Consider the following 16,043-nt stretch of genomic DNA (forward strand, 5'->3'; position numbering starts at 1 on the left):
TGCTGGTGGAGAGCACTGCCTAAGACACAAAAGACATTCAGTGGCTTAAGTACACACATGCTTAGGAACAGATGATTCAACCACAGTACTGCAGGCAGATGTAAAAGTACACACTAGGAGAGAAAGGATATTAAAACACTCAGGCTTCAATATCAGAATCTCTGTCCCCATCGACGAGTTAATAAAAACCAGCAATTGTGGAACAACAAAAAGAAATTAGTAGCAGCAGATAATACTTCAGCCATACTAGCAAAAATTATAATTGATTTTCTGTCTGTGGAGCTAAAGCTGCTATCTTTGCACTGAAAATAAATTTTCATTTTAATAGCATAATCACACGTTAAAATAGTTTTACCTGGCATTTTCTGTCAACATGCTCATTTTACAAGTGGCATACAAGAGCTATCATTGCTCTGTCATGTCAAGAAATTAGTTTCACTTCCCCAGAAATACCTGCTAGTACATTCCATTGGATTTGCCTATTGCCTATTATGCTTTAAAAACACATTGTTGTGGAAGTAATCTGTTATCTAAATGAAGAGAATCTTTCAAAGTAGAGGGGATCATGGAGGCATCCATATATAAGATACTTTTAAGCCAAACTGCAGTTTTAAAAATAAAATTACACAAATACTATGTTAAATCCCAAGCACTCTTACTTGTAGCAGTCCTTTCAGATAATCCATCTGCTTCTCACTGGATTTAACAGGTTACCATAATCTACATCAATACCTAATGTATTTTCCCCAAAGATACTTCCTTTCTCCCTCCATCAACCACCTCCACTGAAACCCACCTTACAACAGGTTTATGTTCAAGAACTGGCTTTTCAGCAGACCTTTTTAAACAAGAACAGTATTAACTGTAACTCTAGAAGCAGGCGAACTGTTTGATGATAGCTCCAAGTGTACCTCTCCATCTCTGGAGGATTTTAAGATTCATTTAGGCAATGTCATAACTAATCAGATCTAGTTGTGACAAGAGACCATCTCTTAATGGGAGGCTGGACTAGAAACCCCCCTCGTCCCAACTCAATCTCTAACTGAAAATCAAAGAGGATTCAGAGCTGACAGTCTGGAGGCCCCACTGCAACAGTGGATCTTCCCATTAATGTTTGCTTGACTAGAAAATCCAGAAGCTGCAGCAGGCAGAGGGTGATCAGAGGCAGTATCTGCAGAATAAACACAAAGGAGAATAGTTGGAGAAATTCCAGCTGCATGTTCAGTGTGCTCAGTGGACAGACCAGACTCCAGTAACCTCAACACCAAACCAATTGTTTATCAACCAGAAATTATCTCCTAACCTTTCAAATTTATGGTTGCCTTGCTAGCAATACACCTCAGGGACATTTGGCTAATCAGCCTAATACCCTCTTCTCTTGGCTTTAAAATTCAACTATAAAAAAAATTATTAAAAAGCAATAAATGTTTAAATGTAGTTATTATTATTAAAAAGGTAAAGTACTGTCAGATATGACTGTGATCCTTCTTCAAACTGAGTCTGCCATGTAGCTGATTAGCCCCAAATATAGATCCAAGTTTGATGTGTCTTTCAGTCCTTCCCAAAAGGCTTTTTTGTAAGACCTGTTTACAAGGAGCACACAGATTTGTCACGAGCAAAAACATCTTTGCTGAGCAACTGTCAAAATCCAAAAGCCAAAATGAAAGAAGATTCTGCATGTAAAACAGGAAAGTAGAAAAGCCTAGGTTTTGGCTCGAGGGGCGCTCAGTTTTATTGTGCTATTTCGGACACAGATACTAAAATCTAACTTAAAACACATCAAAACAGCAGGGTATTTTTTGCCATTTCTAGAGCTCATTCGATTTTAACACCAAACGCTGAACGCAACAATCAGCAAAAGAGCTTGACAGCTGAAGAGATTCAAGAAGTCCAGGGAGCTTGACACAGACTGACAGGCTCCAGCCGTGCTTGCTGTGTAATTATTTCATGTGTCTGCACTTTGTCTGCCATCACTGAAACGAACACCTAAAGGCAAGAACACAAAGGATACAGAATAATACATCACCACTCATTTATCAGAACAAATGCTGACAGTGGATAGTTAGAGCCTCCCATTAGGTCTTGGCAAGTAGGAATTACACGGTCATTCATTGCTCACGTGTCACTCCTGGACTTGGAATTTGGTAAAAAATTAACTGGTCTTGAACAAATGACAATAAAAGACAAAAAGTCAAACTCTTCCCCTGGATGAAAGCACCTGCTTTGCAGTTAATACCTTCTCTTATCCCAGCTCTGTATAAGCATTACTGAAGTCACTCTCAGCACTGTTCCCAGGTGAAGCCATTCACACAGTTCACGTAGGGAAACTGAGGCACAGAGCAACTCATCAAGAGTGTCATTTGCTCTGCAACATCTTATTCAGGAACTGCTGTATCTTTTAAGTGCTTTTAAATACACATGGCATAGAAGAAGGCAGCAGACACTACTGCAGAATCATATTCTGTGAGGGATGGACACCAAAGTATTATAGGCAATAATGGAGCACAGTGATCATACACAGAATGTAATCCTTATTTTGTTACACTCAAGTGTCCAGGTAAATTTAGCAAAGGTTAAATAAGTAGTAAACCACTTCAGCATGACCAATACCTTCTTTCCAAAAACAGAACTTGTAAGAACAATCCTGAACCCCATCAAAAGAAAAATCTAATTTCAATGTAAAAATTGCTGCACAGAGATGCTTTGGGTTGCTAAAATTAGAGGATTTAATAAAGGATTCCCTTGGCCATGACTCAGAGACACTAGAGACTGCACACAGCCACAGAAAAAAGGCACAACTAAATCTGCCAATATAAATAGGTCTTCCCTGTCCACAGTATTTAGCATTTTATTTTTTATGTTAGAAATAAACTAAAAGAATGAAGCAAATGTATCCATGTCTAATTAGAAATGTTTATTTAACTAGTAGGACACTTATTTTCAAAATTATACATGCATACTATTGAATAACATGACTGAAACTATGAACAAGGTGCAATGAGGCTTTATTAGGTAAAATCTGTTCAGCAAGGAAGAAGTGCTCTGCAAAATTGATCCACCAGGACTGAAAACAACAGTAAACAACACAAACAGCTGTACAGTAGTGCAAATGAAGTCACCTCACCCAGTGAAACTTCTAAAGGTTGCATTTTATTTTTTTCCACTGGCAATTTTGAAAATGGGACAAGCAAAATAATGACACCAAAATACTTTAAACCACTACAAATTGAGATTATGTTTAGACTCTGTGAAAGTCACCAGCTCGAATTTGCTACCCAAGCTTTTTTTCATTTAACCCACCCATAGGGTTCCTTGTAAACACATGAATACCCAAAGAATGCCCTAAAGTGAAATTAAAAAGTAATAACAGTTATTTTTAACATCAAGTGAAGAAAGCAGAGCAAGGCAGTTCTCAAACTCTGTATTCTTTCCAGTCAGAAGGGACATTTAGCTGGCTTTCTCAACTCAAAATCTGGTGGGCTGATGGGGACTGAAAATAGCTGCTTGAGACATCTGCAGTAGGACAGCATCCACCACCCCACCACACTCTGTCCTCCCCAGGGAACAACCACCTGAAACCACAGGCAAATCCCTGTCTGCAGCTCATTCCTTGGGAAAACTTTCCCTTTTTGGTGACTTACTGTCAAAACTGCAGGAGACTTTCATGATGCCTTTAGTGTCAGCTATGACTTATGTTCCTTACTGTGATACACCCAGAGATTCCTTTCTCCTCAACAGTCCATGTTTCACATATGAAAGCACTTTTATCCCTCCTCCCACCACACTTCCTGAAGCTTTCCTCTCAGATAGCTAAAGGCTACTAAGAGTGTCTTAGAGGCACAGAAATGAGGTCACAAATGAAGACATTCACAACACCTTCATATTGCATCACATCATACAACCTGATGACACAGTAACACTGCTCCTGGGAAGCCACCAAAACAGAGACCTTCTTCCTCCACTGGATCAGGGCTCTACTTCCTTTGCTCATCATCTTCGACCAGGGAATATACAACCCATGCAGATGGAAACCCTTGCTGTGAAGCACTTCTGAATTTGGTAAGCAGCACTTTGAATTTGGATTGTAAAGCAGCCACTGATCACCCTCCCTCAAACAGTAAAGCTTAGGGGGGAAAAAAAAAAGGGTTGAAGCAATCATATTATAAAATTGCAGCTTTAGCAAATGCTTTGATATCATTATTAAATTCATACAAATTTCCCCTCTTATCCAGCTTGTTCTTCACTATCTAATTAGTCCAACCACTGGTAGGGTATATCCTTTTTTTTTTTTTTTTTTGACACAGAAACAAGCAGTTAAACTAGTATTTGCAGTCTTTAATTACACATTAAATCTTCATCCTTAACTTTCTCTTTTAGTAAAAGTACAGGGATTCCCTACAGTGCAGTATTAGTGTTCTGCTCTAAATGCTGCAAGGACATCTTCTAACGGCTGGGACTGTGGAACAACTTTTAATTAATTGCCACCTTTTAATGGCATGGTTCTCACACAAACATTACCTTTAAGGCAAACATACATCAAAGAGTCAGAAATTTGCTCTTTTACAACAAAGCTGCAATCCCCAGTAACACTAATTACACACTGTTCCAGATCTGTGCATATTCCAGAAAATGAACATGCAGATCGAGGCTGGGACACAGCCCAAAATTCCCCAAAAGATGCAGGGTTTTCATTTCCCAGTGCCCAAGTGTTCCAGCTAATCTGCAGCAAAGGAGATGGGAATTATTTCAAACCACTCAGTCACACAGGGCTGTACATCACACTCGGAGCAATCCTATTTGTGGGAATTAGCTTGTGGAATAGGGCACCAAAATATCAACTGGAATCAACCTGAGGACTCTTCTGGCTGATTTCTGCAGGACAGATGTATTCACAGAGGTGTTCACTACAAGGACACTCGAGCTAAGGCCATCAGTCCATAACAGCTCACAACAGAATAGTGAGTAAAGCTCTACAAGTGATAAAGAAATGATGAAATCTTAATTACATGCATTCTTTTTCACAATCACAGTGGTTGATTAGGGTATTTTTTTTAAAGTGAATAAAACAGATTATTCCTTGATTTTAATATACACTGTAAAGTTTTACAGCACAAACAATGTGCATTTCAGCAATTTACTAGGGATCCAAGGATCCCTGTTCTCTTGTATAGATAAAAATTATTATCCTGTTAATGAATATCATAAGGAACATTTGGTTTTAGTCAAAATCTTTGCTTTGGACAATCTGTGTTGATCATGCCTGCTGTTTGCTGTGATTACTTTGTAATAAAATATGCAGCTGTATAACACTTAATGAATACAATAACATGAAATTCAGCTCGTAACTATAGAAAAAAAAAAAGCCCAACATTGATCTGGTATAACTAAACTAAGAAGATTATTACAAAAAACCCTTCTGCCAGACTTATTTAGGAGATTAAATCAAGATTAGAATTTTCAAGAGAGAAATTTCTAAAGATGAACAGAGGTGTTGATTACCCAGTTACCAAGCATTGCCAGACTCAAACTGACAGCTCTCAGGAACAAAATTTTAAAAAAACCCACAAAAGAAAAAAGTAATAATAAAAAAAAAAACCACCCAAAAATGTCCACACGAAGTCATACTGTACCCATGTAGTGGATCAGGAGTCCACTCAGATTATCATTAGACCTTTGGCAGCACTTGGTGACCTTCCACAGAATCAGTCTGTGACCCACCCACTGACTACAGCAGGGGAGCACTGAGCAGAAAGCAGGGAAGTGCCTCCTCACCCCACATGTACTGGGATCAAATCTGCTAAAAACCACAACAGTTTATTGCAGAACTGCTTCCTCTTAACAGTGTAAGGGATTAGTTTGGCTCCTACTCAACTGCCCAAGTCACACAGCTCCCTCTGGGGCTCCAACACTTCTGCTGATGGGAGATCAACATAAATGAAAATTCAAAATATATTAACACTCTAAGAGGTTTTATCCTTCTGACTGAATGCTGGTTTAATACTGAGATAATTTGATTTTTATTTACACACCCTACAAAAACTTAGAAAAAACAAACATGAGAGAGAACCTGAATGAACAGAACTGAAAACAAAGCAGAGAAATAAAATAAATTAACAGCTATTTATTTTACAATTTGCCTCTTCTCACTGAAATTGAAAGTTCAACTGGATTACCCCCTGGGCTCTTTTTTGAAGCAGATCTTGGTAAAGTACCTTTGGCTACAAATAATAAGCTGACTGATCAATGTTCGATCCCATGTACGATATTGGATTTGATCTCATTGGACTTCTCAAATGAAGCCTCTCATGACTCAAAACAGTTCTTAGCAGTTTTTTTTCTTTCCTGTTACATTATATTGAGTGCTAACCAGCAAATACCACATAACTAAAAAAGACATTGCCATTATATTTAACAGCAGACTGCTTCTCACCCCCTAGTATTTAAACAAAACACTCCAACAAACCCAGGCTAAAGCTACAGCAGCCCCATCACTGCTCTGCACAGCCATCTGCTGAGCTCTTCCAACTACTTCTCACTGCTGCTGACAGGGGCCTTAGGAAAAAAAATCTCCCTCTCTCTTTAAAAGCTTAGAATCATCTTTTATCCAAATGACAAGGACTAGCTAACTTGCTTGCTGGTTACATTTAAAGAGCTGAAAGAACAACACGACACCCACAGGCACAGCTCTTCTCTTGATAAAACTCCAATAAAGTTTAATGATGTGTTATCGCCTAGGAATTTTCCCTGGTAATGTGTAATACAACATGAGTCCCACCACAGCAGACACTCCCCAGCTTTGAAATCTGAGTGTAGTGGCTACTGAATCTGAAAAGAATCAGATCACCTCCAAGCTATCTATTAAATGTAGGCACTGGGGTTAGGGTGAACTTAAATCAGAATTTCTAATCCTGTTGTGGCCACTTACTTGGGAGTAATCCAGACAATCAGATTTCTCAGCTTTCAGTGGTGGTGAAACACTGTTGAGAAGAAAATAAAGAAACTAGAATTATGTAATGACATCCCAGGGCACAGGGAGGAAAAGTTCTGATTTCAGTGCTCACTGTGTTTAAGGAAACGAGAAGCACCCAGGGGTCTCACTAAACCTAAAGGCAAGGCAGACACACTTGCTGTCTCTCTCGCTAGCAGGGCCCAGTCCCATTTCCCCAAAACTTGTCTGAAAGCAACTGTTGTCAGTTCTGCTTCATAGACAGAATGGAAACCTGAAGAAAATTCCAAAACAAACCAAAACATGTCTGTATCTAAAGTAGCTTAAAGCTACCATATTTTCAACAGCTGCTAAAATTCATTATGATGTGAATTCCTCAGCACTTATTTACCTGTAATAAAGCTGTAATAAAGAGGTTTCCTGTTTGCTCATTATTCTCTATTATGTTCTCCACGGTTTAAAAATTCATTTTGGGATGTTGCTATTTTCTGAAGCAGTGCTGTAGGCAGCAGTTGGAATAGGTTCATATTATTCTGTAGTTTTCCTTTAAAGAAACAAAATACTACATATTCACTGTATTCCTTTGAAATATCTTAAGGGAAACCATATCATGCAGCAGCATGATTACATTGTGCCACTCCAACACCACTGTATTAAGAAAAGTGTGGAATAGTAACCCCTGAAATGCACAGCATAAGTTTTATAATTGAAATAGATTTTCCTCTAAAAATAGAGAAATGGTCACAAAACCACCTGTTCAATGAGTACAATCCTTTTCACTAGAGGCTACTAAGAATTAGTATTCTACCTAGCTAGACTAGCTTTGCTAGTTAAAATACTAGTATTTTTGACCTTCTGTGTAAAATTATAGAGCTTATTAAAAAGCAAGATAAAAAAGTATTTAACAAAGATTGTTCATATACAACAAAACCATACAGTTGGGCAAGGAAAATAATAAAAGAGCAAAGAACCAAATGCTGAGATTCTTTAAGGGAAGGTAAGTTATTTAACAAGTTGATGAAATACAGTATGGAAAGTTTAAGAGACTTTCTATTTAGTTGAAGCAGGTGAAATATTGCACACCTGGATATCAAATGATGTTGCACGATGTGCACATAAATTCTGAACACATGAGAATCAGTATTTCAGCTGAGGATAAATGCAGTCTCACTGCAGGCAATACATTGCAACTTATGCTAAAAAAGTCTCAAAAAACATCTGCAGAGCAGGTGTTCATCCACTTACTAAAAATAAAAAGTAGTACAACGATATGATCCAAACTGTGCACAAGATAGCAAACACTAAAATTAATCTTTGATCTACATGGTATATGGCTGCAAAGTAATTAAACCTCTGAATCTAAATATTATTGCTTTGAATCTAAATATTTTGAATCTAAATATTATTGCTTTGCTTTTTCTTTTATTATTTTCTTCAGCCAGGCAGAAAGGGACCTGGGAGTCTGCATCGACAAGAAACTGAACATGAGCCAGCAGTGTGCCCAGGTGGCCAAGAAGGCCAATGGCATCCTGGCCTGTATCAGAAACAGCGTCACCAGCAGGTCCAGGGAAAGGATTCTGCCCCTGTACTCAGCGCTGGTGAGGCCACACCTCGAGTACTGTGTCCAGTTCTGGGCCCCTCAGTTTAAGAAGGATGTAGAGGTCCTGGAACAGGTCCAAAGGAGGGCAACCAGGCTGGTGAAGGGACTCGAGCACAGGCCCTATGAGGAGAGGCTGAGAGAGCTGGGGCTGTTCAGCCTGAAGAAGAGGAGGCTCAGGGGAGACCTCATTGCTGTCTACAACTACCTGAAAGGAGGCTGTAGCGAGGTGGGAACTGGACTCTTTTCACAGACGACCTTCAACAAGACAAGAGGACACAGTCTTAAGTTGTGCCAGGGGAGGTTTAGGTTAGATATTAGAAAGAATTTCTTCACGGAGAGGGTGATCAGGCTATGGAATGGACTGCCCGGTGAGGTGGTAGATTCTCCGTCCCTGGAGACATATAAAAAAAGACTGGATGTGGCACTCAGTGCCATGGTCTGGCAACTGCTCTGGTGGGTCAAGGGTTGGACTAGATGATCTCTGAGGTCCCTTCCAACCAGGCTAATTCTATGATTCTATGCAATGTAAAGAACTGATTTTTTCCTTCATATGAAAATTTGTGGAGCAAAAGGGTCATGTATTTCAGCAACATGTTCTTCAGCAATTCCTGTTGCACTGTCTCAATGAAGTCCAGCTAAAAGAACACTGTGAGAAACTTAAACATGAACAGGGATATTAAACGAGCTCCTGGTATTGGATGTTATTGGAAACTGATCTCTTCCTTATTAATACAATTCCCCATCTTGTACAAAAAGATATCTCCATGTTCCAGAATGCAAACAAAGTTTTAATCTTTAATTATATTCTCAACCTCAGCTCTACTGGAGAGGTATAGATGTGGTCCTGAGGATTATTGCTTTATTACATTATCATCTCTGTGGTATTTAATGAATATTGATACTTAATGCAGCTTTGCCAGAAGGGGGTAAAGAAGAATTTTACAACTGCATAAAACTTCTGATGACTTTTCTCAACAAGGAAAATAGAGCCATGCACTTCCCTCTTTTACTTTCAAATGCTTCTAAGAAGAGGCCCAAACACCAGAGTACACCCCAGAACACCTGCTAAATAACCACATTTCACACAGCTGCTATACAGGTGTCACCCTTCACCTGCAGACTCTGGGTTGCCAAATCTGAAGCCTGGGACAGGATTTCAAACCTCTGTAAGCCAGTGAGGCCAGACCACATAAGCAGATTTTAAACATATGGTCTTAAAAAATACAAAACATTTATTGGCTTAAGCATGTGCTTTGCCATTATCTTTAGAATTCATCTGCCTCTTTCATAATGCAAATCTCTGAACTTAGGAAGCAATTAGATGCTGTTTATAAAAAAACCACTGAAAAAGCCCTTTCCTCCAAAAACTCTTGGCAAAGGGCTCATCAGGATTTTTCTTCATGTAGAAATGGTAAATTACACAAGTTAAGTTCCAAATAATTTTCCCTGGCACATCTGATGACTGAGTGTATGGTTTACATATATAAATATATATATACACACACACACACACACACACCTACACCTTTCAGTTAGCTGTTAAAAATAGCTAATCTTTTCAATTCTACGTCACTGGCTTTTAAAAATTAAATTCCTTCCTGAAGATTCCACTTCTGTGTCCCAAAGAAAGCTCTTGAACTAATACAACAGAATCTTACAGCACAGCTTATATGCCAGAACAATTAAAACTGACAGGGCATTAACACTATGACTATGCTGGTGTTGAATCAAACTAGGCATGACATGGAATTTGGCATATATTTAAGTTTATTTTCCAAATCCAGATGAAGATACCTGCTGAGTCAGTAAATTAAGCTTTTAAGGGAGACTACATATTAAAGAGCATCTTTTGCTACTGTAGCTCCAAGGGAACATGTATGGACTGCTTCTCCTCTAGAATAAGAATCTAAATGGATTCAGAATTGCAGAAAGCAGGCTAGAGACCTCCTCCACCTCACCCAGAACAAGTGCCATAAATATCCTGGCCCTCCTGAGCCTGCCCAGCTCCCCATCCTCAAGTCTTTATTATGAACTAAAAGAAAAGTTATCCTCAGAGCTTTCTGATGTTCATTTATCTAGAACAATCTAATGGGTAGCACTATCATAATCTTTTCTTTTAATAAAGAAAAAGTAATTTTGCTGGTCTGCTCATAGCAACTGAGTACAAATTCACAGAGGTTTTTACTCACTCTATCACAATGTTTTTGCTGTCAGGTTAGGGCATACATCAGAGCACAAGAGATTACCAGACAAGTTCAAAAGCCCTAAAACAAAAAACTGGACTGTCTTTTACTCAAGCTTCTCTGTCCACTGAGCCTGAAGTTGTCAAATAAGAACCAGACTTCCACATGTTTATTGTTGGTATTGTGCTTATTTCCCCAAAACCACAAATGTCACAACAAATGATCCTAAAAGGCACCATAAAGGGCAAGAGTCTCAGTACCTTTTGTGGTGAGCAAGTTCTTGTTCTGGCAATTTCCTTTCCAACAGAGAAGAAAGATGAGTAATCTGGGAGCACTGAGAAAGCCTCACATAACAAAGCTATCAAAGTCACAAGGTTTTCATCCAAGGCCCCTAAAAATTCCCATTAAAACTAACTGACTCTCTTGTGTGTGCCAATGAACACAACTGCACAAATCCAGACAACATCCTGTGCTTTCTCTTTTCTTTTTTTTCTTCTCTACAAACTTCACTGCTGTCACTTTCCAGCCAACCAGTGCCATACCTGAGCCTGCTGGGTTCCCAGCAGGATGCTCAACTTCTGGGGGTTCTCTGCTCTCAGCTCCTCTAACCTCTTTGCTCAGCTCCCACAGTGTTGTGGAACCAACTTCATAATCAGGAATTTGCTTCTGAGATGTGGTGCCAAGCAAAATGATACGAGGTTAAATAACTATGGTAACTACTACATTTCAAGAGGAAAATAAAAAATGAAGAGTCATCATTTCTTAGTGTATTTATTAATTGCAAACCAGAAGCCATCCTGCTTTTCAGAAGGGATGTGTGTATCTGCTTTCCTTGTCACTCGGAAGGAGCTGACAGCTTTCAGCACTTCAGCAAACACTGCTTTGAGATCTTTTAACAGAAGGAAGGAAGCAGCAGCCAGATGAGAAGCATGTGAGGGAATGCATCTATTAGCAAGTACAGGGAGATGTCTTGTTAATAGAAGACAGAAGGAGGGACAAAGCAGGGAGAGAAGGAAGCCAGAAGTTAGTAATTTTCTCATGTAGATAAATTTGGCTAGAAATGAGATACATATCAATCTCATATTCCCTTCTGCACTGTCAGATCCAGTGAATACCAACACTGAAAAGCAAAACTGAACAAGAGAAGGTCTTCTTCAAAACCGTTTGGCACCCTTAGAAGCCTTCAGATAATGAACAGTAGAATGAAAATTGTCCTCTTAGTGGTTGCACAGGACAGAGAACCTGCCATTTGTAAAAATACCTTTTTGATTCAGAATTGCTGCTGTTGTTTTAGGTATCTTCTAATGATAATGTAGAACTTCTCACTTTCAAACCAGAGCACATCAAAAGATGGCCTAAGCCTGCCAAGGGAAGAATAGGTGAATCAAGAATCAGCTTTGCCATTAGCAAAACCCTTTCTTCTCCAGCTCCTTCTGTAAGCATAAAGAAGGAAGAGGTGGTTGAGCCTCCAAAACAAGCTGAGAAGGTTTTGAGTTTGTTTTTGTTTGGGTCTTTTTGTTTCTTTTCTTTTTTTGGTTTTTTTCTTATTTATTTTGGGGTTTCTTTCCTGTTGTTTGGGTTTTTGTTTGGTTTGGACTTTGTTTTAGTTTGGATTTGTTTTGGTTGGTTGGTTCGGTTTGGTTTTCTGGTGTTCTTTTGTTTTGATTTGGTTGGTTGGTTTTTTAAAATAATTTTTGAGAGGACACAAGACAGCAGAGCAGAGAACAAGACTAAGGGCTCAAGAGAAGAATGAACTGACCCAGACTCGGGTTTTGTATGAGCACCCTTAAGAGCAGAGACACCATTTGGGTCTGTCCATTCTGTGGAATAACACTCAAAGATGGGATGAGCATGGCAGTGGCTCAGGGTGCATCCCTGCCATTAAGAATGTAACAGATCAGTAAAACTGCTCTCTAATGCTACCTTTAGCTCAAATGAAGACATGGACGGATGCAGACTGTGAGTGGGGAATTAAAAGAGACAGTGCTGGTGAGGAATGTCTTGTGTTTGTGCTGTCTCTGCTTTGCACAGGAAGGACCTGTGCAAATGCTAGGACCTGTGTACAGGCTGGGGACAGAGTGGCTGAGAGCAGCCAGGCAGAAAGGGACCTGGGAGTCTGGATTGACAGGAAGCTGAACAGGAGCCAGCAGTGTGCCCAGGTGGCCAAGAAGGCCAATGGCATCCTGGCCTGGATCAGGAACAGCGTGGCCAGCAGGTCCAAGGAAGTGATTCTGCCCCTGTGCTCAGCTCTGGTGAGGCCACAACTTGAGTCCTGTGTCCAGTTCTGGGCCCCTCAGCTCAGGAAGGAGATTGAGGTGCTGGAGCAGGTCCAAAGGAGGCAACTGGGCTGGTGAAGGGACTCGAGCACAGATCCTATGAGGAGAGGCTGAGGGAGCTGGGGGTGTTGAGGCTGGAGAAGAGGAGGCTCAGGGGAGACCTCATCACTCTCTACAACTCCCTGAAAGGAGGTTGGAGCCAGGGGGGGGTTGGGCTCTTTTCCCAGGCAACTCTCAGCAAGACAAGAGGGCAGGGTCTCAAGTTGTGCCAGGGGAGGTTTAGGTTGGATATTAGAAAGAATTTCTTTCTGGAGAGGGTGATCAGGCATTGGAATGGGCTGCCCAGGGAAGGAGTGGATTCTCCGTGTCTGGAGATATTTCCAAAGAGCCTGGATGTGGCACTGAGTGCCATGGGCTGGGAACTGCAGCGGTAGTGGATCAAGGGTTGGGCTTGATGATCTCTGAGGTCCCTTCCAACCCAGCCAGTTCTACGATTCTATGTTTAATATCAAACTTTTCATATGCAAATGCTGCCTTAAAACATTAAAAAAACCCAAAACCACACACACAAAAAAACCCAAAACCCCAAACCCAACATTTTTAGAAGATTCTTTGTCCAAATCACCCCCTACGCTGCATCTTGAGGACCTCTGTTTCCTGCATTCCTTTGTTGGGTCAAAAGAATTACTGCAGTACTGCTGTGTGCTCCAATCTGCTGTCCTAAAATGATATTTTGCAATCTAGCCTGTTTTAAATACTTACATTTAAGAACAGCTTTAGATAATACAGTTGCTCTGAACAACATTTAATATATGCTTGACTCATAGCACACTGTTACTCAGCCCAAAGACCTGTCACTGAACTTAATTTTAATGGCATACATCAAACCAAAAAAAGACAAAGGAATAGTTACCCCTTCCCTGACTTCACAATAAAGCTAAAAAAGAATTCCCTGGATTGCCAAGGCAAAATTAGTATGCAAAATTAGTATGTCCTTTCAAGGAGATATGTAGTTTTGCACCTGGATTTTTTTCTTGTTTTGCATTTTAGAGAGTGAAGAGAAAGAAAAAAGTAATCACAGCATGATTAATCATTATTTGCATGAAACTACAGCAAAATCAAGATATTAAAATCTGTTTGCCACACTTTTTTAAAAAATACTTTTCATAAGCCTATTTTCATAAGTCTTTTCATAATCTGCTTCTGCCCTGTGATGTAGACTTGATAGTGAGCTCAACAGGTATTTGATTTCACTTAATTGTTATTCACTCCCTAAGACACAATAAGATAGCAAATAAGGACAAATGCAGAAAGGTCAAAGAGAAGCCAGAGAGGAGGAAATCAGGGACAGAAACAAGGCCAGCTCAGCATAAACATATTTTTGCCTATGAATAATGCTTGAAGTGGTAATAAGATCCTGAAAAATAATTCAACCACTAGCTGAAGTTTAGTTACCACACTGAAGTTTCATTCTACCTATAAACTACAGGTAAATGCACCCCTGAAGGAAATCCCCTGCAGATAAAAAGATATCCAATGCTTTTACATTTAACTTACCTCATATTACAATTCATACAGCTGCAATTGTTCAAGCACACAGTTTTCTACACAAAAATATAAGCTAGCTCTTTCTCTCTCACCATATATACTTTGAGTAGCTGGAAAAGCCATGATTAAAAAAAAATAAACAACAAAACAGAACACCAGAATATTTCAAGACCTCAAAATAAAAACTTTAACAACTGCTACCACAACAGTCTATAGACTTCTTGGAGATGTCTATTTTAAGGTCTGGATAACTCAATACCCCAGCAAAGGAAGAAAACTAATTAGCCAGTTCCTTACAATATACCCCTGATCTTTCACAAAGAGAAGGAAACAACACCTGGTTTTCAAATCTGCAGTTCTGCCAGAGCTGCCGTTCTAACCATTCTTCTTCACCTGACATATTGGTAAAACAATAACACTTTATGGATTCTTGAATTAGCAGCCCTTTGAAGTTAATATACAAGAGGAAAGCTATGTTGACTCTGATCTTCTTTTTCTCACTTCATAATGGAAAACTCTAAACTTCCCTTCACTCCTTTATCAACTCAGGCCTGTGGATTCTGGTCAGGGGACTTTTATGATTACAACTATGAAGTTTTTGATAGTGTAGTGTTTATAGACCAGTGAAACTTCTGTGAAGAAAAAGCAGTTTCCACAAGCTACAAGGATGCTCAGTAGAATGAATAATTGCTTAGCACTTCATTTTCTACATAATAATCATTTTCTTATATGCAACTAAATATTTTAAGCAGGTTATTAATTTATGAGTTTAGTTGTCGACAGCTCTGTGTTTTTGCATCAGTACACAGACTGCCCAAAGTGTTGATACTCTGTGTCCTCAAACAGTTTCTTAGTGTCCTCATAATTGCCTGTCACCTGTAAAAGAGGTTTAGATTCAATGCAACATTAGCATATGGTGAACAGATGGACTCGGAACAGACGTTTGTCAAGAAAGTACTCAAAACAAAGACTTTTTTGCTTCAGCCTTTTAGGACCTTCAGAAGAGTCCTACTTGAAGCTCCAAGTCATACTAATGAGGGGAACATCGGTGCTCAATGACAGCCTTTCTTGTGTTGCAAAAACTTCTATGACCTGCTACAAAGAAAACTCCTTGCAACTTTTCAGTTGTCACAGTGCCTCCAAAAGCCCTAAGAAACTTAATAAATAATGCTTCCACAGATTACCCATCCATCCAACAACAAAAATTCATCTCGTATGGAACAAAACCACAAGCACAAAGCTGGTATGATGATGATGATATTTTTAAAAAAACAATAACCAAAAGGCTTCTTTAAATTCCCCCCATGAAAACTCTTCAAATTACTCCTTTACTTACTGAGGAGGTAAGACAAGAGTTGTTGGCTGGGCTTTTGGTCTGCGTTTTGCTGATACTCCCATCTGGTTGGCAGAACGTTTCAGAGACTGCTGATTCAAAAGGCCAGATGCTAGCCCAGCATGGTACTGCAACTGGATAATAAAAAAACATATAT

At 39.5% G+C, this 16,043-nt stretch overlaps 1 protein-coding gene across 1 annotated transcript in view; it reads right to left on the bottom strand.

The window, feature by feature from the left end:
• MED27 (mediator complex subunit 27) overlaps window positions 1-16,043 on the bottom strand; it is a 92,509-nt gene that overhangs the window by 44,038 nt on the left and 32,428 nt on the right. The window contains exon 3 of the mRNA XM_008491506.2: window positions 15,890-16,020. Within this exon, the coding sequence (XP_008489728.1) occupies window positions 15,890-16,020 (131 nt within the window). The remainder of the gene's footprint in view (window positions 1-15,889; window positions 16,021-16,043) is intronic.

The sequence above is a fragment of the Calypte anna genome, chromosome 17 (genome assembly GCF_003957555.1).
Source record: "Calypte anna isolate BGI_N300 chromosome 17, bCalAnn1_v1.p, whole genome shotgun sequence".
Lineage (NCBI taxonomy): Eukaryota > Metazoa > Chordata > Aves > Apodiformes > Trochilidae > Calypte > Calypte anna.